Source organism: Panthera uncia, chromosome C2 (genome assembly GCF_023721935.1).
Source record: "Panthera uncia isolate 11264 chromosome C2, Puncia_PCG_1.0, whole genome shotgun sequence".
Lineage (NCBI taxonomy): Eukaryota > Metazoa > Chordata > Mammalia > Carnivora > Felidae > Panthera > Panthera uncia.
Genome location: NC_064810.1, coordinates 142,749,100 through 142,776,670, shown reverse-complemented (window position 1 = coordinate 142,776,670; position 27,571 = coordinate 142,749,100). Strand labels below are relative to the sequence as shown.

Below are 27,571 nucleotides of genomic sequence, written 5' to 3'. Positions count from 1 at the left end.
AAATAGCTATATGAAGAAATAAAATGATAAGATTTGTAGAGCACTAAGAGAGGCCTAATAGCCCCAATCTCTGATCATTCTGCTCAGAGTTTTGCTTGTCACTTGAGAGATTAATTAAGAACTTTAAGATATCCCTGTGTATTCCACTTATGCAAAAACATGTCCAGCAGCATATATTTGTATTTCAAAACCTTGCTAATTTACACTAATTTATGTGTGTAAAGTTTTCATTACTAGATTTTTTTTGATAAAGAAGTGCATTTCACCATGCTAAGAGAACTGTTATGAAAATGTCACTCAGAAGAAAACAGCTTTACACAAGACATTAAAATTTTAATTAGCTTATCAGTTGTCATGCTTTAGGTACTTGTAAGATGCTTAAACATTTTAGGAGAAATCCTTTTCACACTATCGTTTTTTTACCTGACTTTCAAGAGAGGCAGAGAAAACATGAGCCTCAATCTGTGCTACTATCCCAAATGCTGAAGCACTGGAATTGAAATTATCATCTTTCATTTTATCTAGGGCAACAATGAAAGGTTTACCATCATCTCATCTAAAAACAACAATAACTGCAACAAAAAACAAGCAAAAACAAACACCCCCAAATGATCTCCTCATCAAATTGGTATGCCAAGGGGCTATTAAAAAAAAAAAAAAAAAAAAAAGAATGGACTTCAAGGAAAGATTATGTTTCAACCTTAATACTGGATGAAGGAAGGGCCCAGAGAAAATCTCTCCTAAGAATCTGACCCAGAGTCCTTGCTTGGGTTAGAGTTTCAATTCATGAAGTCAGAGGGGTCAAAGACCGGCAGAGAATGTAGATAGTGCTCCCAGATGACTAACGAGAGCAAATGCAACTTGTCTTCTCATAATGCCATTGATTATAAGAGGAGAACCAATTTCAGAAGTGTTAAAATGTGGAAAAACAACAACAAAAACATGGGTCTTGGAAACAATGAAATACGGTAATTAAAATTTCCTGGTATATAAAAGTTCACTGAATATTGGTTACATAGGAATGAACTACATTATGTCAAACTTTATCAACCATGCTAATACAATTTAGCAAGTATAATGCAAGCAGAAATAGAAGCAAATATATCTATATACATCTATATCCATATCTGTATCTATATCATCTATATGTATATAAAATGATAGGGACACAAAGTTATCCAACATCCTTAGAGTATCTACACCTAAAACCACAATCAGGTGTAAACATTAATATGCTTATCTCAAAACCAAAATATGTGATAAGCATATTTTTAGTGCATGCCCTTTCTTTTCCTAAGTTCTTTCTTCTGAATGTATCTACATACTTGGAATACATTTTTATTGGTCACAGGTAAATTTAATTAAGCTCCTTTGATTTTCACAGTTCAACATCAAAAGGTATAACTCTTAAAAAGCAGCTTTTGACAACAGAGATTAGGGATATATGTTTAAAACCTACAAGTAAATTACAAGATGCTCCGGTTGCTAACGTTGACACCACAATGCTTCTGTGGCAATAGCACACTTGGTCTTTACCAAGATCTAAACCCAAAGCTCTAGATTCGTCTACAGTAGCAAACTGGCAGCTCGCAGTCTACATTTCTTTTATGTTGACTGGCTTGATCTTGAGAAATGTGTAAGAGGGGGGTGTCTTGCTGCATGCAACTGGCATCTATTTTGTGGATGCGATAAGACAGGACCTTACGGAGACAGGAACTGAGCTTTCAGTCATCCCAGCTTATCTGACTGACCGTCGAGGCTTCTTGGTTATGGTCTGCGATCCTGAAATCTCTCTCATCAGTGGGTGTTAGATTCAATAAAAATTTAAAAGATCAAATGAGTCGTTGTAGACTACAGATGTTTGGTATGGGATGGATGTCATAATGAATACTATCAGAAATCAGCTGTCTTCTGGGGGCGATGGAGCTAACTGCTGATCACTAACCCAACCCTAAAAACACAAGGGTCATTCCCTTTCCTCTTCCTTTTTTGAACATAACACAGACTGCCTTTCTAAAGTTGGGATATTGAAACTCTTTCCTTTTTCATTAGTTTCAGGTGTTTGATGATGATTCTCTTTTTCATGTCTTAAAATAAAGAGTTATAGATTATACAATACTTGAACACAATTTATACTTTAAGAGGGGTTTTGAGACCTGTGTGGAAAAACTCAAAACACACCACAGTCTTAGTAAAAAAAAAAATGGCTGAACGTTTTGCTGAGGAAAACCCCACTCTCTTTTCCTTCAGTCCCAGTACTGAAAGTGTAAAATGCTGCATCAAGTGGGATGCCTCCTAAATGAGAAATAGATGAAGTGGGTGCTTTGAATAGAAATACAAAATAAAGCTCTTCTGTTGAAAGTATGGCCTTGGTACAAAATAGCATTTATTCAAGTCATTCAAAAAACTCCATTCCTTTTCACAGAGAATAAAACACTTCTTAGAAGCCCAGATACCTTTTCCTTGTCTTCTTACAGCAAAAATAAGCAAAAGGAATTCATTCTCAAGTGTCACTGGATGCTTACGCTTGCTTTTCTCCTGTTTTGTGTTAAGAGGGTAAGTGGATCATTAACTGTTAAATGCCTTTCTTTTTGTTGTGAAAAACAAAACCCTGTGTATATCAACTTTTCTTTCAATTTAAAATTTTATTTCAATATAAAAAAATGAAAATGTCATATCTTATGTTGATATATACTTATGTAAAATACGTATCAACACATTTATGAGCATATGGAAAAATATATAAAACACATATATGTGCAATGGTAGATCCCAATAAAATAAATCGAAATTTTTAGTTTTTTCCAAGTACATAAACATTCAACGCTCATTACTGATTTCACTGAAAATATTTTTTAGGTACTATACGATTATGGATCAACTCTTTGTGGATAAGTCTTTCAGCGAGTATGTATCAGGTTAAGGTTTGGTGAAAGACAGAGGACTTATTGTAGTACAGAACTGAGGTCAATTTTGAATTCCTACATTCCTCCTCAAGTAATTTTATCCTGAGCACATTAATATAGGCCTACTCATTTGCCCTCTTCGAAGCGATTTGGTTTTCTACGAGACCTGATTTCATCAGGGCCCCAAATGTCTGTCTTGACGCCATTTTGAGGAAAGCATGGGGCTATATTACTGAGCAAAAGTCAGTCAGTTCTCACTCACCTCTCCTTCCCTGGGCCAAGGCCTTCCATTCTGGGTGTATTTGCTTTGATTCTGTCGCTTCTTTTGTCCTCCATCAGCGAATTTGCACAGTAAAGGCTCACTAGGGGCTGGAAAGATAAGAAACCAATTCTACATTAGCAAATCCCCCTTAAAAACAAGTGATTATTTGAATCACAGTAGTGCTTTGTAATGCGTATCTTTGAAGTTGTCTTGCTTCTGGAGAGATATTTGGCCCCCTTTTAGTCTCTATTATGTTGGCTGTTATTCTATCTAACTGGGCTTCGAAAGAGCACTGGCAGACCATAAAAGAAAACAAAAAATATTGTTGAAAAAATAATCAGTTGAAGCAGAAAGTGAACTTGCCTTAGAAGTAAAGAGGCGAATGTCAACTCCTTCCAGTTATGTTAATGCTAAAAACCAGACAACGGGTCCAAAATGGAGTCACTTATGTGAAGTTTCATGTCACCAGACCAAAATCTAACCTAATTAAAGTTTTGGCTCTCCCAGAAATGGAAGTTTAAACCAGTCAGTCAGGAGTCACCTGATCAGCACTGTTGAGGTAATTTACCTGATAGATCCCGGGCCATCCTCTGTAGAAAAGTGACTTTGCCATAACCAATCCATTTTTTTTGCCAATACTTTTGTTCACACTCCCTTCTGCCTATAGAAGCCTCCAATTTGCACAGCTCCTCAGAGTTCCTTTCTACCTGCCTGATGGGATGCTGCCTGATCCGTGAATCCTTGAATAAAGCCAATAAGAGCTTTAAAATGTACTGTCTCATTTTGCTTTTTAACATTAGAAACTTATTCATAACCAGTATTTGTGTGAAGATAAATATTTCTCCTCAAAGTTGCCATGTTTTCACAGTAGACACTGTAGGATTCTATTTTGGAAAAAGATCCTTAGGAGTTTCCTTCTAAAATGGGAGCTATTTTGCTAATTGCAACCAAATTAGTTTTTTTCTCATTAATCCCTGCAATTTCAAAAAGGCTAGAAGTTGATTGTCCGTTGAACCTCTTTCACTCCAATTTCCCAGTGAAAACTAGTCAGTGTCTCAGGGAGAACAATTACTTAAATATTAAATGAGCCCACATGATAAAATCTAGACAAAGGATATGGCCCTAACAAATGAATCCCGGACTGGGGGGAAATGTGGTGATCCTTGGTGACTTAAGTAAAATTATTTGACAATTTTATAAAACACAACAGGAAGAAACTTATTCTTTGAGAATTCATGTTCTCTCCACATCCTTACTTGACTAGAAAAATTGCTGATTATTAGCACAAATATTTTTAAAACTGAATGAATAAAATAAATCCATATTGCCCTAAAAAACGTGGCCAATGCATTAACATGGCTGGGAGGATTTTTGTTGTTGTTTCTTCATTTGCTTGGATAAACCATATACTAATTTGTAAGTTTACAATCTGAAAACTAAAATGGACCTTTCCTCTTCCAACCCACTGGGAAAATGTGTTCTTCTAAAATGTAATTGTTTAATGTTTGAAGGGGAGCAGAATATACCGTCCAAAAAATATGCCTCTTTGGCATAAGGATTAGCTCAGGCTGATTATTTTTAAGAAACAGCAGATAGAGGAAAAGCTCTGAAAACTGACTAGAAGTTACCTTTTTTAAGAGACGTTTACATTTATAAGGGAAATTTCTATTTGTAACAGTGTCTCCCTCTTTGTATCTGGAAGAAAAGAGTATTCTAGATCTCAAGAAATTTATCAGTGGAGAAGCGAGGCCTTAAATCCGTGTAACAACCTTACCCTTGTTTACTGTGCTTTTTCTGGTAACCTCCCATTACTGGTCTCATTACCCCTTCCCCAACGTCTTTTGTCTTTAGCTAAAGATGATATTTAAGATGGTGACTTGGACCATTTCAGAGAGTTACAAGGTTTTCCTGGATATCTCCATGCAAGAGATATACAAGTTATTAAACTTCTATTTGTTTTTCTCCTGTTAATATTAACATGTCTTTATTATGGGGGGGTCCCAGTCAAGAACCTAGAAAAGTAGAAGGAAAATTATTTTTCTTCCCATGCATTATGCTAATTCTTTATCTCTCCTTGTATTCTTGCCTTTGACAATGTAGTGTCATTGAGTCCTCTGACTCTTGGTCTGACCCCATGTGAATTTCTCTAGACAATGAAATGTTAGCAAATGAGACACAAGCAGAGGATTGAAATGTTTTTAAGCATTGAGGTTTGCTTCTTTTGCTTTTCTGCATAGCTACGTGAATATGCCCAGCCTGGTCTGCTGCAGGATGAGGTACGACTGTAGATGAGTCATCCCTACCATCAGAGCCAAAGCCAAAGTAGATCATCCAATGACCACCACCCGGACATGTGCGTAAGCTCATCTAAAATCAGCAGACGTACACAGATAACATGCAGGTGACCACAGAAAAATGTATAAACCCAGGTGAGGTCAGTAAGGCCATCCCACAAATATGTAAGCTAAATAAATCTTTACTGTTTCCTGTCACTAAAATTTTGCAATTGATATGTTATAATCTTTTTTTTTAAATTTTTTTTAACGTTTATTTATTTTTGAGACAGAGAGAGACACAGCATGAACGGGGGAGGGTCAGAGAGAGGGAGACACAGAATCTGGAACAGGCTCCAGGCTCTGAGCTGTCAGCACAGAGCCTGACGCGGGGCTCAAACTCACAGACCACGAGATCATGACCTGAGCCGAAGTCGGCCGCCCAACCTACTGAGCCACCCAGGTGCCCCTGATATGTTATAATCTTAATAGATAACTGATACCATTTTCCCCAACATCCATTCCTCCCCATTTCTACTCCAGCTAGGTTGCTTGCATTTACTAATCTGGATGAAGCAGAAAAAAAAATTAAGGGATTCATGAGACTTTCAACTGTCTCCAAAATCAATAATGGAAAAAGAAATGAGTGGGTATCTACAAATAAATATTTGAAAATCCTTTGGCTTTAAGTGGCAGTAGTATTTACTCAATCCTTTAGTTTATTAGCAGCAGAATTCTATTAATCAATATTGAAGAAAATGACTCAAGTAGACAGAAAGTCACAATTGGCCAGGAGAAATGAAAAACAAAATGTTTTGCCTGTCCTACAGAGGAAGCATAGAATACGTAACTCCTCCTGGCTCACAACGCAACCAGTGTCATTCCTCACCAAGCACAAGTGGTTCCCAGCTGTCTGCTTTTAGGAGCCTCCAACATTGGTGACTTTGGTGAAGCTACCAAAATCACACAAAGGAAAGGGTGAGTCCTAAAACTTCTGCAGAAAGTTGCTGCCATCACATTGAAGTATTTAAATTCTTTCTCCAGATGAAGGCCTAAAAGACTAAATGCAATAAAAGACCCTAAAATTCTGTGCTAAAGAAAATTTCCTGTGATACTCCAAAAGCATATGTGTATATATAGTCATTCCTCACTATAGGGTATTTTTTCTTTTGTCATTTTAAAATTTCAAGGTATGTTCATCCATTCAAATGGCTGGTCATGCTGACACATGAGTTTATCACTGGCAATACTACAGATTTCTCACAAAAGACAAGTAAGAAATACCTTAAATTTCCTGCTATAAAAATTGTTGATTCTACCTTTTATGGTTCTTGGGATAATAACTTTCATGAGTCATACTTTCTACCATCTGAAGCAGGTTTCTCTTTATCTTCTCCTAAAATGGATTCTTTTAGTGTATATAATATACTGGTTCTAATAGTCTAGAATATGATAACAACTTCTCTTGAGGTCATCCGTGTTTCTGCTTTAACACTTAGTTTGCGTGCATTTCAGTGTTAGGGGTAGCGGTCTGCTTCCTGGCTTCCTGACTTACCAGCTACAAGACACCAGGCACTTTTTAAATTCTTTGAGGGTAATAATGTTCCCTACCTCAGACAGCTGTGAAGATTAAACAAATTAATGTGTGAAAAGGGCTTAAACTAGTATATGGTACATAAATGACTATTAAATCCACGTTCGCTACAACTCTCACTATTGCTTAGCATCTTCATCAGCCACTGTCCATGCATCAGCTATGAAACCTGGTTACTTGGCAGAGTCTGAGTGTAGAGTGTTTAATCAACTAGGCTTATTGTTCACCAGCTCTGTCCCACTTTTAACTCCTTGGTGGTTTGGCCACAGAACTTGCAACTGACCTCCAAGAACATCGAAAAGATTTGCTCATTGAGAGGATCTGCATTTCCAAAATGGTTCTTGCTGACTGCAGCTTGTTTCTGGATCATCTGGCCACTACAGCCCAGGTTCCTCTCCTGAGTCATCACCGAAGTTTGGTTCCCATTATCCCTTTAACGTGATACAAGTCATGTTCTCTTACGTGTGTTTATATGCAATTGCCTACACTGAATGCTCCCTGTTCCTTTTTCTGTTGTGGTTTTTTTTTGTGTTTGTTTGTTTTTACTATTTTTTTGTTATTCATTTGCAGGAGATCTATTGACAGTTTAAATCCATCAAATCTGTATTTTGCTATTAGGATAAATACCATGCTGTTACACACTGTAGGCAAGAAAAAATTTGCTGTCCAGGGGTGCCAGGTGGCTCAGTCAGTTAAACATCTGACTTTTGATTTGGGCTTAGGTCATAATCTCACAGTATATGAGTTTGAGCCCCCGTGTCAGGTTCTGTGCTGACTGTGCAGAGCCTGCTTGGGATTCTCTCTCTCTCTGTGCCCCTCCCACACATGGTTTCTTTCTCTCTCAAAATAAATAAATATACTTTAAAAAAATTAAAAATTAAAAAAAGAAAAATTTGCCACCTCAAAATGTGTCTCTTTGGCATGTATACACACACATATGCATGCACATGCACATACATATTTCAAGATCTTTTTTTGTGAAACCTTGGGAGCTATGGAATTAGCAGGGCAGCATTGGCAGGAAAAGAAAAGGCTCTGAACGAATGATTAACCTTAGGATTTCTTCTACCTACTGGCATAAAGAAATTTTACCCAAGGATCCTTGAAAGAAATTTTACCAGGCAACAATATTCTAGCTTGCCGAGGATCAATTATACATAGAATTTAAGATTCTGGGTTCTAAGCCTACCTTGAAGATTTTCATTATTGAAAAGAGAACTTTCAAAACAATATATATATATTTTTATCTTAGAGAGAGAGAAGGGGGGGGGGTAGGGAGAGACTGAGCGTGTGTGAATGGAGATGAGTAGAGGGAAAGCAGAGAATCTGAAGCAGGCTCCATGACCAGCACAGAGCCTGACCTGGGGATCGACCTTCCGAAACGTGAGGTCATGACCTGAGCCAAAATCAAGAGTCAGAGGCATAACCGACTGAGCCACCCAGGAGCCCCAAAACAATTATTTTTAACACTGAGGAAAATTTCAAAAGCTATAGGATAAGACTTTACCTTTCAACTTAGATGTCTTTGTGAGTTGTGTTTTACAGTGTCTCAGAGGCTTCAAATCTTAGCCACCCTGGTATTTGAGGATCTTCATAAGCTGTTTCATTATGGATGTTAGTAATGACCTATTTATGTTTCTTGACATTGTGAAGTTGAAACATCTGCTATTACTTTATTGATTTGAAGGGGATTATGATGGGAAAGCAGACAGGGTCACAAGTTTATTAAATGAATTAAAAAAGTAAAATCCCAGAAATAAATTTTCAAATGTGTCATTAAAAAAGGATGAAATAGCCCTAATATTATCCTTGAATTTAGTTTCCCAGGGAGGTGGTGGGAGTGGATTTCACTGAGAGTGTAAGAGAAAATACTGAATTAGATGAATTAAGATCATTTTCTGGGGCACCTGGGTAACACAGTCAGTTGAGGGTCTGACTCTTGATTTTGGCTGAGGTCATGATCCCAGGGTCCTGGGATTGAGCCCTGAATTGGGTCCCTGCTGAGCATGGAGCCTGCTTAAGATTCTTTCCCTCTCCCTCTGATCCCCTCCTCTCCTGAGCAGACACAAGCTCCTTCTCTCTCTCTCAAGCTCACTCTCTCAGGAAAAAAAAAAAAAAAAAAAGATTTATATTATCATCTAGTTCTTGGTGATTTCTAAATACCTGCAAGATAAAATCCAAACTCCTCTACTAGAAGAGAAGAATTTATACCCTTGATCTTATCTTTTGCTAGACTCCTCCCACTCCTGTGGTTTAAAGTTCCCTCACCTCTGAATGCCTTTCCCCCTGCCTGGAATTTCCTTTCCCAGTTTCCCAAATACACACCCTCCATCTGGCAAACTACTAATCAACCTTTAGAATGTAGCTCCTATGTCAAGTTCTGCAGAAAGCCTTCCGTGACTCTACCTCATCTCAATTCAGAGAGAAATTACCTACTGCTTACTTGGCAGGCTTTCATAAATTGAACGTGGTTTCTGTTTGTGTTAAGTCTTTTAACAGTAATAATTAATTTCCAGGCTTGAGGTTGAAAGGGGTTATAGCAAAGGTTGGGGGGAAGTTTCTACATGCATATGTGTGTGCATGCACGCACGTGTGTATACTGTTGACAGCATTTTGCACATAGGTACACATAATACTTGAAAGTGATGCTACTCAAAGTGTGGTCCAAGTACCGGCAGCAATGGGATCAGTACTTGAGAGCTTGTTAGAAATGCAGATTCTTTGACCCTTCCCAAGACCCACTGAATCAAAATCTGCATTTGAACCAGATCCCCAGGTGATTCCTCTGCATACTTCAGTTTGGGAAGCAGTGATTTGATCGGGACTGACTTTGTAAGGAAGAAGGAATGCGTCTTAAATGTTAAACATGAATCCTTTGATTAATGAGATGACTTCAGTAGCACAGATATATTATTTATTTCTATATACAATTTCCTTATTGCGCTAAATACAATTTATTTCTATATACAATTTCCTTATTGCGCTATTATACTACCAATTAATTTTGTTTAGTCTCTTTTCACAGTAGTTAAAATACAGACTAAATGAAGAAGAGGCCTTTGTGGAAGTGAGAGGCAGTTATAAGCCACAGATTGTAATGTGCTAGAAGACATTATGGTCTATCATGAAAATGGGGAGTATTTAAAATATAATTATAACAATGCATGGCGATAAAGTTGCACAGTAATTATGAAGGAGTAATTACTGTTTGTTTGCTTAGTGGAGTATTTCTAGTCATCCAAAGTTTGTATTAAACATGAAACAACCAATGCATAAACCGATAAGATAATCTTATGGGGCTTACAGGATTTGCTGTTTTAAGCAAACAAACAAAAACAACACCACATATTTTGTCTAACAAAATTAATATAAAAGTTCTGTGATTTTTATCTGAAACTTAACATACTTGATTCTTCTCTTCCCTTGTGGTTTGATAGCCTTCTTGAACGTTATGCTTGGATTCCTTTTTATTTTTTTATGTATTACAGGCTTTTGATTTGTGGCTACCGTTAGGTTCATATATAATATCTTATGCATGTAGTAGTCTATATTAAGTAGTCTGTATCAAGCTTAAGCTTGAACCCATTCTAAAGGCACTAAGTTTTTACTTCTGACACCCACGTTTTAGGTATATGATGTCTTACTTTACAGCCTTTTATTTTGTGACTCATTTGACTCATTTTTGTAGATATAATTGATTTTTCTGTTTTTGTGCTTTAACCTCCATACTGGTTTTATAAATGATTAATCTACTACTTTTATTATATGTTTTCATTTACCTGTGAAATTCTTTCCTTTCACAATGTTCTTATTCCTGATTATGGCCTTTTTTTCCCCACCAATTTCCCTTTTAAGTTTCTTGTAAGGCTGGTTTAGTGGTGAAATGTACGTGAAACATTATCCGGAATAGATCACAAGTTAGGCCACAAAACAAGTCTGAAAAAATTGAAAAAGGCTGAAATTATATCATGCAACCTTTTTGACCACAATAGTGTGAAAGTAGAAATCAATCACAAGAAAAAGTCTGGAAGAACAAATACATGGAGGCTAAACAGCATGCTACTAAACAATGAATGGTCAACAAAGAAGAAATGAAGAAAATTTAAAAATGCATGGAGAGAAATACAAATAAACACACATACAATGGTCTAAGATCCTTGGGACTCAGCAAAAGTGGTTCTAAGAGAGAAGTTTATAGCAATACAGGTCTACCTCAAGAAGCAAGAGAAAGTTCAAATAAACATACTAATCTTACACCGGTGCTAGTAAAGGAAGTACAAATAAAACGCAAAGCCAGTAGAAGGAAGGAAACGATAAAGATGAGGGCAGCAATAAATGATATAGAGACCAAAAAACCAATAGAACGGAACAGTGAAACCAGGAGCTGGGGAAAAAAAACAAATAATGAAAGCTTATCAAGCCTTCATTTTTACGATTCACTAAGAATGTTTTCTAACATCATATTTTACAAGTAGATATTGATATACCTTGTAGCTTCTATATACCAATAGTAGAATTCCTGTTGCCCCTTCGAGAAATGAACATTTTCAATTTTTAGCATTCAATTTATTTCAACTCTTCAGGTATTTATATTGGATTGTGGTGATGGTTTCTTAAAATCTCTCTTGTTACCATAGCTCACAGGTCTGGTGGTTTAAATATTAAATCTAAAAATTCCTCACTCAGATAAATTATAAATTTTACTTCAGGAAAAATAAAAAGGAAGGGTAGGAGGAGCTGAGTAGAAAAGAAGCTAATGACAAGAGAAGCAATTTTTGGAGGTAAGCTTACAAAATCTCGGATTGAGTGGGAGAATGAGATAAAATAACCAAAAAAAAAAAAAAGAAGAATTCTATAACTAAGTTAAAGTTTAAAATTTTACTCTAGGAATTTTTTTAATTGGTGGACATGGATTTGTTTTCAATAAAAAAACTTATTTCTGTGATATTCAGATTGACTTGTACATTAAAAAGCTGTTTCATGCTAAAGAATTCAAAAATGATACCAATTGGAGAAGGTTGAACTTAGAAACATTTTTATCAAATTCATTCATTAAAAAAAAACAAAACCAAAAACCAAAAACAAAACACAACCTCAAATCTATTCAGCATCCGTATGTGTAGCAATACCTTCGACTTTGCCCTGACAAAGTAGTCACAATCTAGAGGGGAAGAAAGACAAGAAAAGGAAACTTCTAGCAGCTTGCAGTGGAGACTATAATAGGAATATGGATAGGTTATTTTGAAAGCATAAAGTAGATATCACTCTCTAGCACTATAGAATGTCCTCTAGCTGAGAAATCACATCCAATACCCCACAGTTTCACATGTCACATGCATGCCCCCCCCCCCCCAAGGCTGATTGCCAGATCATGAATGAGCACATGAAGGACTAACACCAGGTGTTATCTAGTCTGGCTAAAAACAGGCTTTTATTAAATGTCTAGTGAATGAAAATATGAATGAATGAGATGGACACAATGATAGGATTTAGCTGAAATACTTTTAGAACCCGTGGGACCATATAGACCCTAAGTTGTAATATGGCAGCCTGACAACAATAAATATGAACTCCTTACAGCATTTGCCTTAACTCTCCACAACCCTTAAGCTTCCTGCTATCTTATACCTGAGCAGCAACCCTCATTTCCTTCCAGGTGGCAGACAGCATGATTAGTCTGTAATGATTTGGAATAAAGAATAATGATGTAAAAATGATAGATATAAGTGTGTTTCTAAACAGCTCTATGTTAAAACCCATGTCCTTATCTTTCATGACTAATTCCAAAATACTTGCTGCAATATCCAGGAAAGTTTCACGAAAAATGTCCTCTGATTTGCCTGCAAAAGATTTGTCACTTTCTCTTCCACATAGGCCCTATACATGATAGACTTTCTATATATGTAGGTATGTATCTCTATTTCTATACGTATTTATATACATCTATATCATCATTCTAGATGTAGAGTGAGCAATACCAAATTTAAACTACAATTTACATGGCAAACACTACTTCAAGTTTACAACACATAATTATTATATTTTGGAGTTAGAAAGCTTTAGACCTATGGCAGTGTGGGCTATTTGGTTACATTTCCTTTTGACTTCTAACATCTTGTTTACCATTTAATTATGTTTTGTGTACTATAGTAAGTTAATTGTAGTTATTTGGGTAGTTCTTTTTTTTTTAACTGGAGAGTTCTTAGTTGCAATAAACTTTTATCCTGGAAGGCATATACATGTATACACATGTACGTATATACATATATATGTGTATATACATATATACGTATATGTATACATATATATACATATACGTATATATGTGTGTATATACGTATATGTATACATATGTACGTATATACATACATATACGTATATATGTGTGTATATACGTATATGTATACATATATATATATACGTATATATGCATATACGTATATATATATGTATACATGTGTGTGTGTATATATATATATACACACACATATATAATATATAGAGAGATAGAGTCTCTGTCAACTGATCTTAAAATTTATTTAATTCAAACCTTTTATTTTACCAATAAGGCAAGTGACAGTTTAATGAATTGTCAGCTAATTTGTGTAGCTGGTGACAAAGTCACACCCAGAATCGTGTTCTCTGGGTTTCTAATCAACCATTCTTCGACTGCTTACTTTCTACCTGCCTTACCATCGGAAGTAAATGGAAATGAGTTTCAGGCAGCTCTTGTGATTAACTTCATAATTTGGGGATGGAGCAAAAAGACTGAATATTCATTAGGATATTATTACAGTGGTTCTCTGCCCACAGGCTATAGTTACAACTGAACACTAGGCAACCAAGAAGATCTCCTAAGATGATTTATACTGCCATTTTAATGGCAGTTTGTTTTTAACAGAATAAACAAATCACATGGGTTATATTTACAAGTGTCAGACACATCTTTCTACTATCATTTAGGCCAAAATGAGCACAGAAATAGAAACCCAAGGATGGAAATACATAAAAAGTTCATAAATCTTCAATAAAGTGTGATTTGCAGGTACATTCCCAATTTTACCTTTCAGTAATGGATTAATGCTTATATTTAGTTTCAAATATAATTCTCTACTATGCACAATGGCCGTACAGAAACGGGAAATGCCCCATGGTGATAATAAAAGCAGAGAATCACTGTTTGCCTAGATATAAGATAGAGAAAATCACTTTTTGATAGGCTATATTATGGCCTAAGTAATTATTTCAAGCTCACCTCTCTGTTTTAAGTATTAAAATACCATCTTTTTCTGTGTTTGTAACAATTCTCTGATAATCCTTTTCATATAGGAAGGGATTATTTTTAGGAGAAAAACCAAACCCCATAAGGGCGATAAATTAAATGAGAAAGTTAATGTCTCATGTAGATGTGACACAGAGTATACACTGAATGTTAAATTTGGTTCATTTTATAAGGAATATGACTAAAACATTATCTGTGCTGAATGAACACGATGTTTTGACACCAAGAAAGTAAAAAGGATCAGCACTTCCAAAAAAGCATCAACTTGCTTACCTACAACTGACTTACATACCCAACTACCGATTGGGGGGGAACCTCTATGCTGGCAGGCAAACCATTAAGGGAAAGGTTTCTGAGATAAAGAGTCTTTCAAAATAAGAGAATCTTGGGGCGCCTGGGTGGCTCAGTCGGTTAAGCGTCCAACTTTGGCTCAGGCCATGATCTCACAGTTTGTTGGGTTTGAGCCCCCTGTCGGGCTCTGTGCTGACAGCTCAGAGCCTGGAGCCTGCTTCAGATTCTGTGTCTCCCTCTCCCTCTGCTCCCCCTGCTCTGACTCTCTCTGACTTTCAATAATAAATAAACATTAAAAAAAAATTTAAAAATAAGAGAATCTTATGTATTGTCCAAGATGGGCCATATCTGGTCTTGCTCCTATTTCCATACTTCGACAGTCCTACACTTGACTCTGCATACTATATATAATATTATTATATACTCAGTGTAATATGGCACTTTTGGAAAGAGGTACAAAGAAGGAAAAATATAGCTATAATCTTATGGTACAGATACCTCTTTGATATTTAAAATGAATAAACACGTAAATACAAGAAACATTATAAAGTAGTAAATTCAAACTGTACAAAGCTTAAAAATAAAAAAGCTCAAGACTGGGGCGCCTGGGTGGCTCAGTCGGTTGGGCCTCCGACTTCGGCTCGGTCATGATCTCGCGGTTCGTGAGTTCGGGCCCCGCGTCGGGCTCTGTGCTGACAGCTCAGAGCCTGGAGCCTGTTTCAGATTCTGTGTCTCCCTCTCTCTCTGACCCTCCCCCGTTCATGCTCTGTCTCTCTCTGTCTCAAAAATAAATAAACATTAAAAATATTAAAAAAAAAAAAAGCTCAAGACCTCTTCCCAACTCCCCTACTCCTTTTTTGTTAAAAATAATTTCTTCCAGGAAAATGCATAAATATATATTTATTAATCCACTTGTCTAGCTCTGGCTTTTTTGTTTGTTTGTTTTTGTTTTGTTTTCCAATTCCAAAGAGGGCACTATTGCTCAGTGTGTTGGTTTTATTGTTTGTGTACCTTAATTGTGTATGAAGAGTTTTCCATATTAGCACATATAACCCTTGTCAAATGCTTCTCAGTATTATAACATAATTATCATGCACCATAACTTATAAATGTCCATCAATAGGGAACCCACTAAATCTCATTAAATTTCCACAATGCATGTCCATGCTCTTTCCACTATTTAAAAAAATTTTTTTTTAATGTTTATTTATTTTTGAGACAGAGAGAGACAGAGCATGAATGGGGGAGGGTCAGAGAGAGAGGGAGACACGGAATCCGAAGCAGGCTCCAGGCTCTGAGCTGTCAGCACAGAGCCCAAAGCGTAGCTCAAACTCATGGACCATGAGATCATGACCTGAGCCAAAGTCGGACGCTTAACTGACTGAGCCACCCAGGCGCCCCATGCTCTTTCCACTATTATGAGAATTTGATTTGATGGAAGTCAGGAGCTGGGTCCTTTGCTTAGAATCCACCCCAGTGGTCTCACAAATAGTCTGATGATAATACACATTTCATTATCTGTTGATCAAATTATTAAATAAATGCAGACAGACAAAATAACTTTTTAAGATTCCTGACATTAATAAAATTTTAAAGGATTGGAGAGTGAGGGCACAACCTTTTTCTTTTTTAAGAGAGCATAGAGTCCCAAAATTTTCATATTTAAGTACAACCAGCCTGCCTACTGGAAAAAAAATAAAAAATAAAACAAACAAACAAACAAACAGAATTCCAAGTCCTAATCCCAGGTGTAATTCCAATTTCTTGTAGAACTCAGGACAACTGCCCTAGGAAAAAACAAATGGAAGGAGAAAGGTAGGGAAGAATCTGATAATGAAAACCATCAGGATTCTTCCTTGTAACCACTTAAGGTCCCCCAACCAAGGAAGGAAAGGCTTATGCACCCACAAACTGAACTCCAACTCAGGTCAAGAAAATAGATCTCAATTTCCCACATGCTGTTCCTAAGCATATACTTCCGGAGCTAGAGACGGAGAGAATTCCCAAATGCAATGAACTGCATTAGTAGAAATAAATATAATCCAGTTTCAAAGTGAAAGCTGTATGTTACACTGTAGGTATCAGTTAACAAGGCTGGAGGCATCAGCTGGGAAGAAAACCTCACCTTCATTAGGTGAAGGATTTATAAGGGCAATGGCTTGAGACTGAGCTGTTTCTAAGGAGTCATTCAAGGTACCAAAATTGTGATAATTTGAGGAGTGCTTTCATGACTAAATCACTAATCAATAGTAAATAAATTTAATCCAGATATAAGAAACTGAGTTTTTCAAGAAGGTGTTAAAGACCACATGTGCTATAAACTTCTATGGATCAGTCAATCTCAGAAGTCATAAAAAAATAAATACACACTGTGGCAACCCCGCCTATGGAGGAGTTTACTGTAAAAACAATGCATACAAATGGTTCTAAAATGGAATATCTGTTTGTTCTTGTTATAGAATCAAGCAGATAAAACTGCTTAGGGCAAGACTACCCCAGGGGAAGGTTGGGTAACTGTCCTAAGTTCATTTTTCTTAGATAGGTACCAATTCTTCTACTGGGATTGAAAACTAAAGGTATTTTATATGAACTGCTTACAGATCTTTCTAAAACGCAATCTTTACCATGTCAATTCCCCACAGGTCCACCTACCCAATAAGGTCCAAGCTCTCCAGCACAAAACACCATCCAGCTTCATCGCCTAAATACACACATCTCCATTTGCACTCACATCACTGCTCCAAAAAAGGTTGAGACCTCTCACATGCTTCCAGATTTGCTTATGCTGCTCCTTCTGTCTGGATGTGCACTCTTTTCCCACTTAATCACTCTCACAGAAGCTTTCCCGACCTCTTTTCCCATCCCCCAAGTTCCCATAGAGAAAACTTACCACTAATTGTTTAATACATTCATTCAGTTTACTCATTCACCCTTGCCTGAAATTCATTCAAAATGAATTGGAATCAGTGCTACATATCATGTCTTGTGCAAACCATGAAAGATTTAAGCAGTGAAAAAAATGGACACAGTTCTAGCCCTTAATGACTTTTCATTCTGAGGGCAAAGCGCACATTAAGCAAGTAATAAACAAATCACAAGTCAATTCCGATCTCTTCCTTTACGCATTTACCATATAGACATCTCATCTGGCATGTGTAAGACACCTCAGCTTACTCATGTTTATATGTCTTTCTCTACTAATTCTAAGGCCTCTTGGGGGTAGGATTTCTACTTCATTCATCTTTATATTCCAAAAGCATGATGCAATTCCTGGAAGACAGCAGATTACACACAGAGACAATTTTAGTAAGACAATTTTAAAATATTTCTACATAAAGAGAGTCTCTGAATTTCCTGATAATGCATTTAAAAATTTTTTAAATGTTTATTTATTTTGAGAGAGAGAGAGAGAGAGAGAGAGCGAGCATGAGTGGGGGAGGGGCAGAGAAAGAGGGAGAGACAGAATCCAAAGCAGGCTCTAGGCTCTGAGCTGTCAGCACAGACCCCGACGTGGGGCTTGAACCCACGGACTGCAAGATCGTGACCTGAGCCAAAGTTGGACGCTTAACTGGCTGAGCCACCCAGGCACTCCAAATGATAATGCATTTAATGTTTAATAAGTCTGTAAAGGCCTTCTTTTCTCAAGTAGGCACTGGAAAGCTTTTCCCTATTGCCTAAAGTTCACTACAAATTTGGCTAGTCACTTGTTGGACATACTTTAAGTAATTGCAGTTTGGTAATATGTTCATTTTTACCTAAAGATAATCATAATCAAAGAAGTAAATATTTTGCATTATACACAGTGTGTATTTGCTGGGCATGATGATTAGGTATAAACATGTAGAAGTCACCAACTAGGAATATATAAAAGATTTCCTGAAAGAGAAAAAGTCATACCTGATAATAGTTTTCACAAACTGAGGACAGGTGAAGGGATTATTCATAGGATCCTTTTGCTGATAATGGCTTTTACTTGTATCTCTCAATTTTACCATTTATTCATTGTAAAATCTTGGAGCAGCTACTTAAAACTTCTGGAACTTACTTATTAATTGTGGCTACCCGTGACTCATGCGATTGCATGACTTCCTGTTCAGCACTTAACCTCAAACCTGGGATATAGTAGCATATAGTAAATATTTGTTGAATCAATAAAAGATTGGGAGTAATTATATGACCATTAGGTAAGACAGGCAGAGGAATAGCTTTCATGAACTAGGAAGCAGACAAAATAAATGGTAGGTGTTATTAATATTGTTGGGGCACACATAAAAAGTGTTACTTTTAGAGCCATTATCCTGGAGATATCCATACCTTTCTTTTGCCCACCGCCCCCCCTCCCCGAAATAGTACAGTCAAGTGAAAATAGACCTGAAACTCTAGAGGCATCACAGTGATGAATTTCAGTAGTGATGAGAGTTCAAAGGTTCTATTTTAGACTTTATAAAACCTAAAGTGGTAAGAAGGAGAGCTTTCTTTTTATATGGATTATGATCTGTTTTACCAGGGTCGAATTGTGAAAGACTTCAATATGCTACATTACGATAAAACACTCTGCTTTGTTTCACTCTTGTAGACAAAGCCCATGAGAGACCCTGTCAAATTTGCCAGAAGATATAAAGGACAAAGTACTACCATTCTTTACTTTTTCCATTTCAGATGCTCTTAAAGACAGTTAGCTAACATGAAGCCAACATCTGTCTTCCTTTCTCTATGAGAATGAAATGAAATAATCCTCTTGCTAGATCTAGGAAATTGCTTCGGACTTGGATTTGGGGTATTGGGCAGATCACACTATAGTGTTGTTTGGCTGATACCCTAGGCCTTCAGAGGAGTAGAGAGGAAGTCTTCTGAAGGGGGCTTCTATCTAGAATCAATCATGTGGCTGTTCACATGGGAATATTCCAAAGCAGAATATTCATATATAAAATCAACCACCTGGTTTCTCAAATGGGAAGCTGGTTCTGAGAAGACTGGTTTTAGATGGTCAGGAGTGGGGAACACTCCATTTTTCCAAATAGGAGAACCGATATATCCGAATATTCTCCCAATTGGCAGATATGAAAGTAAAAAGAAAATAGCAGTTTGAGATTTGATGTAAACTGTAAGTTCTAAAGAACAAATGAACGTTTGTAAAGTGAATTATATGGACGCTAATTTTGAAAGGAAATGTTTTATATCCTTGACATTGTGCTAAATGCTTCAGTGCATTATCACCTCCCCCTTACTTATCATAATTATCACAATCCTGAATGACTTACAGTTTTTTTTTTCTCAACAGTGAGGGAAGAACATTGAGAATATTCATTCATTCAATACTCATTGATTGAGCACGTATGATGTACCAGGCATTATTCTAGATCCTGCAGAATTAGACCAGTGAATAAAATGAAGTCCTTACTGTCACAGAAATTCTACTGTAGTAAAGAGAGACAGCCATCACATAAGATACTTTATAAATATGACTTCATTAGTACAAAGTGCTGAGAAGAAATAGTGAAGGCGATGTAAGGGGCAGCAAGTGACAGGAGAGGGAATGGTATTTTAGATACAGTAATCTGTAAAGGTCTAGACAAAGACCTGAATGAAAGGAAGGAGCAGGCTTTGGAGACATGTGGAAGAATAGTGTTCCAGGAAAAGGGGCAGAAGTACAAATGCCCTAAGGTTAGTGTGTGCATTTGGCTTTTTGGGAGAATGGCAATGAAGTGTGGGGTCCAAGTGAGGAAAGGGGAGGGGAATAGGCGGAAACCTGAGAGCTAGGACCCCTTTTGTGCCAGACAGAGTAAAAGGGGATCTGCCATCATTAGAAGTTAGCAGGATGATAGCAAGGGAGCCTCATGAGAAGCATCTCATGAGATGAAAATCAAGTCTCAAGGTCGAGTTGTCCCTAGTTAAGTGGAGATATTTCCATTGCCAAACCTAAATAGTTGGGTTTTATTTCTTTGGAAATCCCACTATGGAATAAATGTTTTCATTTTTAAATGACAGTGCTGAAGGAGGGGCTATCTAAGACCCTTCACTCTAAGAATCAATGAAAGTCACTCTTATTACATCTGACTCCCAATTCTCTAGAGACAATGGGGAGCAGGATAGAAATTTCCTTTAGTTAGTCTCAAAGGAGAAAAGTAGCAATAATATAATCTCAAAGGAACCAGAGTTACAATGGTACGGAGGATGGGAGTGGAAAGATGAGAAGATAGTTCCTCTGTCGACATTCATTCTTGTACCTTCAGTGAACATTAACCAAGAAAAATGGGTCAAACATTTAATTTGTGAATGACTATGTAGCAATAACAAAGCCAGACTCTTTTATGGTCCAGTCTCTGCATGGAGTCAAGTGCAAAGACCAACAATTAAGAAATATTAAAAAGCAGTTCAAGTCAAGAAAATAGCAAAAAGATCTCATTAAAAAGTCCTTTTCTCCCTTTTTTTCCCACTTTTTATGAATATCCCATCTTCCCCAGGACTTTCTCAGTCTTCACAGACTCCTGTCTTTTTGCACTCCCCCCTTCACCTAGATCATCTAGGATCTAATCTTATTTCTTGTCAGTATTGTCCTGAAAGGGAATGTTGCTAGTCTGGCCCAGGTCCTTCCAATCCTTCCAAATTTGCAGCTCTGCCTATGCATTACCTTTATCAGAACAACACAAGACAGATATATAAAATATTGTCTGGGAAGCAAAGGAGGAATAAAGGCTGCAAATAATCAGGAGCTCATATTTTTTTTATCCCCAACATAATTGGTATGTCTAATGCTAATCCCTTCAGTGTCTGAGCTGCAACCTCTAGATCCTTAAATTAAATGGAATTAAGAATTTTTTTTATTATGAAATAGGTGGGATTCACTCTAACTTAGCATTATTATTACAATGGTCATCAGTGGAAATGCAGTATAAATTGTTTCCTGTTTAAAATATATAAAAATGTAGGATCTTTGTTGGTTTTGCTCTTTTATTGTTATTGGACTTTCCCCATTTCTTTACTAACAGCACAGTTACATATATACACATATGAATTTGAAAGGGAATTGGCAGCATCATCTGATGAACCCAAATGCTTTGATAAAACGATCCCTTAACCCACCTGTTTTTCAATGTGAAATGTACACAAGCATACATTCCTTTACTGGCTGGTGAAAGGATTCTAGGAAGTATGTGTGTGTATGTGTGTGTGTGTGGTGGGTGTGCATGTTTATATATGAAAGACTATCTAAAAAAGGAAGAGATTGGAGTATATTTCTTATCTATCTCATTCTGTATTAGAGGAAAAAATATTGGACGTCCGTAAAAGGCTGCAAATACATTAGCCATCACAAAAGTATCTTCTGTGATTTTCTGATCAAATAAAAATGGTTCCAATTATACTCCCAGGAGTACATTCCATCACTTGCAATGTGAAATTGAAAAGTGTCCTAGAATTGCAGTATTTCTTTCCCTTAATCACCACTTAGGTTTTAGATTGTCCTCTTACATTCCTAAGCCTGACTTTTCAATGACACGAAACTCCCTAAACTCCCTAAACCATCCCCCTGGCAAAAAACAAACAAACAAAAACAAAAACAAAAAACCAAAAATCCTTCCAAACTGCTCAATCATCTCTATGTGCCTATTGTCATTTATTTATTTATTTTCAAAATAACTTCCTTTTATGAAAATTTTCAAACACACACAGCAGTGGAGAGAATAGTATCGTGAATCCCCATGTTCCCTTCACCCAGTGTCACAGTTACTCATTGTATACCAATATGGTTTTATCTAACATTCCTCCCTCCAGCCCCCATTTTTTGGCCATAGTGTGTGTTTTTTGTTTTTTTTTTGTTTTTTTTTTTTTGTTTTTTTTTTTTTTTTTTTAGTCAATTCACGGAATATATAAAGGCTTTTCCATAAAAGCCCAAGATCATTTTTTTAGGTCCCTGGACTTTCCTTGGACTTCCTTGTTGGACTTTCTAAGTTCAACACTTGTTGGGGAACCTACCCCTGATCAAAATCTAAATCCCATTATAACTATATGCATAATTTTCAAATAAAAGAAAACACAGAATAGATACCTCTGGGCTGCCATTAAATATGAGTTATAACACGGGCACCTGGATGACTCAGATGGTTAAGTGTCCAACTCCGGTTCAGGTCATGATCTCACGGTTCATCAGTTTGAGCCCCTATTTGGGCTCTGGGCTGACAGCTCAGATTCTGGAGCCTCCTTTAGATTCTGTGTCTCCTTCTCACTCTGCCCCTCCCCTGCTTATACTCTGACTCTCTCTCAAAAATAAATAAAGCATTAAAAAATATATATGAGCTATAATAGAGTAAGGCAGCGCTAGAACAATGCCAAATGGCATAGTTCATAAAATCTAAACATTTGAACAAAGCGACTACGGCATATTGGAGAAAGATGCTGTGAATGCATTCTGATGGCTTGTCCATGTGCCCTGACTGCTGTGTAGACCTCACATAGATGTCGTTGGAGGGATGGACTTCTGTGAGCTGTCCTTCTCTCTCTTCTTGAATGATCATCAGCAACTGAGAAACAATACATTTGGCCCCTTCATCACAGACCCAGGGAGACATCAAGGAAAAAGAAACAAGGAGTTGGCTCTAGTCTGTATTGAGAACAGGTGTCCTGGCACTTTACAAAACATGAGGAGGAAAGCCACATCCCACCTTGTGGATTTACAGTGTTTTATTTAAAACACAAAACTAAAGTGGTCCAGATTTATCCCATTTACTGAACTTAACAGAATTACTAGTCTGACTGCTTCCTGAGAAAAAGAATTTTAAATGAGTCACTGACACCTCACTTTACTACCATTATGGAACCGGTCCAAGACTTAATATAGAAAATTGTAGACTTTGGCCCAGGGTAATTTTAATCTCTGCCGATAATAACAGGCCATCAGCTGCCAAAAGCGAGGACTTGTGTGCTGAGATTGGAACTCTGACCCTGAGATACAAAGTCATAAGTAGTAAGCACAAAGAAAGATTCTGAACTTGCCAGCATTACATATCAATAAAGATGAATCAGACTATTTCTCCACACAGTGTGCATCTTCTACAACATTGTATCTTGATCAGAGAAGGTCCTCCTGCTCAATAGAAACTATTTTATTGGACATGATTGAAAAGATAAAAAGAAGGCTTAATTCATCATCTTACATGGCTTCATCCATTTATCTCTCCCAAACAGGCTTTCCCAAGATTGTGTCAGGTAAGAACTTCCCTGAAATGACAAATGTATTTACCCTATGCTGCTTGTAACCATGCATGTCATACAATATGGCCTCTTGTACCTCTCATTTTTTTCCTGGGTATTACATCAGTTGGGCATGGAAGTGGTAAACTACAACACACTACTTAATTGACTCAAAATTCCAACCTAGGGGGAGAAGAAAACACCTGACATAGTTCTTTTTCAGATAAGAAAGCTATACGAGCCTATTGTAAGTAAATGCTACTCCTGCTTCCTGACTAGTTGATTCATTTGAACCCTGGAAGAATCCTCCATTGAAAAAAAAAAAAAATCTGTTTCTGACCCTATAGTAAAATTTATTTGTGTGGATCGATAAGTCTATTTTTATAAGTTCTGTCAAATGTTTCCTTAGAGAACACGTAGGAGCTTTCAAAGTAAGCTCTAAACTTTCTCGCAACAGGGCAGGCACAGTAAGGAAAAGATACTGATTCATTCCATTACTGAATTGCATTCATAACAAATTCAGAAATAAATACAATCCTAAATTAATACTGTTACATTATTTGAAAGGGCAAAAGATCTGCATATAAATGAAAGCCAGTCAGACATCTAAGAGGCATATCAAACGTTACAGGTCTAGAATGTCACCCTTCACATCCCTGATTTTCCATGAACAAGTCAGTGTCCTTTCTAAAGCAGAAATCAGGTCGTGTCCCTCTCCTGCTTGAAAACCTCTGCTAGTTTCTCATCAAACTTAGAAAAAAAGAATCAAACTCTTCATAGGCAAATGTCCCTACTTGTCAGTATGGCCTCATTTCTAACCACTCTGACTATTGCCCACTTTGCTTTAGTTACAAGTGAAAGAATACAGGTAGCTCTTGCTTGGGGACTTCGTACTTACAATTCTGCCAGGAAGGATCTTCCCCCCAAATATGTTTGTGCCATTTGAATCTCAGCTGAAATGCTGCTTCTTCAGAGAGGCCACTACTGACCAGAAAAAATGAAATATTCACCAATCTTTACTGTAGCTTCCTATTTTAATACATCCATAGGAATTATGATTTGAATTACACAGTTCATTTATATTTGCTTGATTATTGCCTGTTTCCCTCTTCCTTGTCCCAGAATCCAAACTTCATCAAAGTAAAGAACTTGCCTATTCTGTTTGCTGTTTATCCCTAGGCTCGAGCCTATAGTAGACTCTTTCTTCTTCTTCTTTTTTTTAATATAGTGGATTCTTGATAAACACCCACTGAATGAATGATTAATGATTCATTATCATTAATGATTTTTCCACAAATGGAAAAACCAATATTTTAGTAGTTTATAAATGCCAGAAAGAATCAAGAAATATTATCACCATTACATTAAAAGTATATATATACAGGTATTTAATTGGTTTCAATTAATTGATAGACAAAACAAAGGGAAAAAATGCATAGTAACAACAAAAGGCAGGACGTACCGCGTGGTGGCCCTTATAACATTTCATTTAGAACTTTTAACAGTCTCATGAGGTGAACCCATTTTACAGTGGAAGAAACAGAAGTTAAGAGACTTTTTTTTTTAAGTTTATTTATTTATTGAGAGGAGCAGAGGGGCAGAGAGAGAGAGGGGGAGGGAGAGAGAATCCCAAGCAGGCTCCACCCTGCCAGCATGGAGCCTGATGTGGGGCTCGAAACCAGGAACCGTGAGATCATGACCTAAGCTAAAATCAAGAGTCGGATGCTTAACTGACTGAGCCATCTAGATGCCCCTAAGAGAATTTTAAAAGCTTGCCCAAAGTCATAGAGTTAGTAATGGATCCTTAACTATAAACTGTAGTAACTCTAAAATAATTATTATGCTGACAATGATGAAATCAAAGGCAATCACTAACATTTGTTGAACTTTTTAAATTATGTGCCAGGCATCTTGCTAAGCATTTTAGATGCTGTAGACCATGTTTCAAATATCCACATTCCCAGGATTTCAACGTTTCCATGTCTCCCTGGCCTATAAACTAATAAACAGTAAGTGACATAGGTCATTTTTGAGCCAAACCTTCAGGGATGGTATGCCTTTCTCATCTTTGATCCTGTGTCATCACATCCTTGGATGTCATGTGTCCCAGAGTCACTCACACTCTCTCAGTGACTGTGTGCAACAGAGCTCCCAACAACCTAACTTTATAAGATTAACAGGGGGGTAGCCTGGGTGGCTCAGTCGGTTAAGTGTCCGACTTCGGCTCAGGTCATGATCTCGCGGTTCGTGAGTTCAAGCCCCGCGTCTGGCTCTGTGCTCACAGCTCAGAGCCTGGAGCCTGTTTCGGATTCTGACTCCCTCTCTCTCTGACTCTCCCCTGCTCATGCTCTGTCTCTCTCTGTCTCAGAAATAAATAAAAACATTAAAAAAAAATAAAAAGAACAGGGGATAACACTTCTTGGGAGTTAAGCCACTATTTGAGAATATATTTAGTAGCACTATATCATACATCCTATCTGGACCAATTCAGATACAATATCTCATTTAATTCCTAAAACACTTCAATGAAGTACAATGATTTACCTTAATTTTCTTGATTGAATAAATAAGTCTCAGTGACAAGTAAGTCACTGAAAATCACATAATTAGTGAGTGGATGAAAATGCCAGACTATTTGAATCCCAAGTCTGAACCTTCCAGTGAAGATTATACTCAGACACTTTAGTGGAATTTATTTCTCCAGAGAAATGGTTTAAAAGTACTGAATGGTAGGGGTGCCTGGGTGGCTTAGTCAGGTTAAGCATCTGACTCTTTTTTTTTTTTAATGTTTTATTATTTATTTTTAAGACAGAGAGATAGAGCATGAGCAGGGGAGGGGCAGAGAGAGAGAGGAAGACAAAGAATCCGGAGCAGGCTCCAGGCTCTGAGCTGTCAGCACAGAGCCCACTGTAGGGCTTGAACCCACAAACCGTGAGATCAGGACCTGAACTGATGTCGGGAGCTTAACCGACTGAGTCATCCAGGCACCCCTAGCATCCAGCTCTTGATTGCAGCTCAGGTTCTTGATCTCATAGTTCGTGAGATCGAGCCTGCTTGGGATTCACTGTCTCCCTCTCTCTCCACCCCTCCCCACCCTGTGTGCGCACACACACACACACGCGCACACACACACACTCTTTCAACTCTCTTTCAAAATAAAGAAATAAACAAACTTAAAATTATTGAATGGTAATATTAATCATATTGCCTTATTCTGCATAACTTCCTAGAAAAAGTTTAGGTTAAAAAACAACTAAAAGTACCAAGAAATATGACCAAATTACTCATTAGTTGACAGCAATATTTCATTTCTGTACTCTATGTTCCCTAACATCTTACATACAACCCTCTAATAACTGATTGTGAGGTTTTATTGACTAGCCCCATTTTAATTGCTTTGTAATTTTTAACTCCTTCATTGTTCTCCATTTTATCTGAAACCATGGGTTGTGCGAGTCCCCTTGGGAACCAATTATAGGCAAAGCAATGCAAAGAGTCTTCTCAGCCTATATCAGTAAAAATCGTCAGTTATTTTACAGTTAGAACAATATTTACATAAGCAAGGACTCTGTACCATATCTATTCGAATTCTTCCTCATATATACAGAATTCCATAGAGTGGAAAATGTAAAACCACATATTTTTAATACGGACTAAAGGAGGAATGCAGCCATTCCAATAATAAAATACCAATAAAGGAGGTATTTTAGCCCATATTTCCCCCCACCCTTCAAAGGTATAAATTAACTTTCTGTGAACAGGCTAATTGAGACC

At 37.1% G+C, this 27,571-nt stretch overlaps 1 protein-coding gene across 9 annotated transcripts in view; it reads right to left on the bottom strand.

Moving 5' to 3' along the window:
• The window catches only part of RBMS3 (RNA binding motif single stranded interacting protein 3), a 708,926-nt gene that overhangs the window by 149,969 nt on the left and 531,386 nt on the right, over window positions 1-27,571 (bottom strand). For all 9 annotated transcript variants that reach the window (XM_049629878.1, XM_049629869.1, XM_049629873.1 and 6 more), the window contains one exon: window positions 3,169-3,275. In XM_049629878.1, the coding sequence (XP_049485835.1) occupies window positions 3,169-3,275 (107 nt within the window). The remainder of the gene's footprint in view (window positions 1-3,168; window positions 3,276-27,571) is intronic.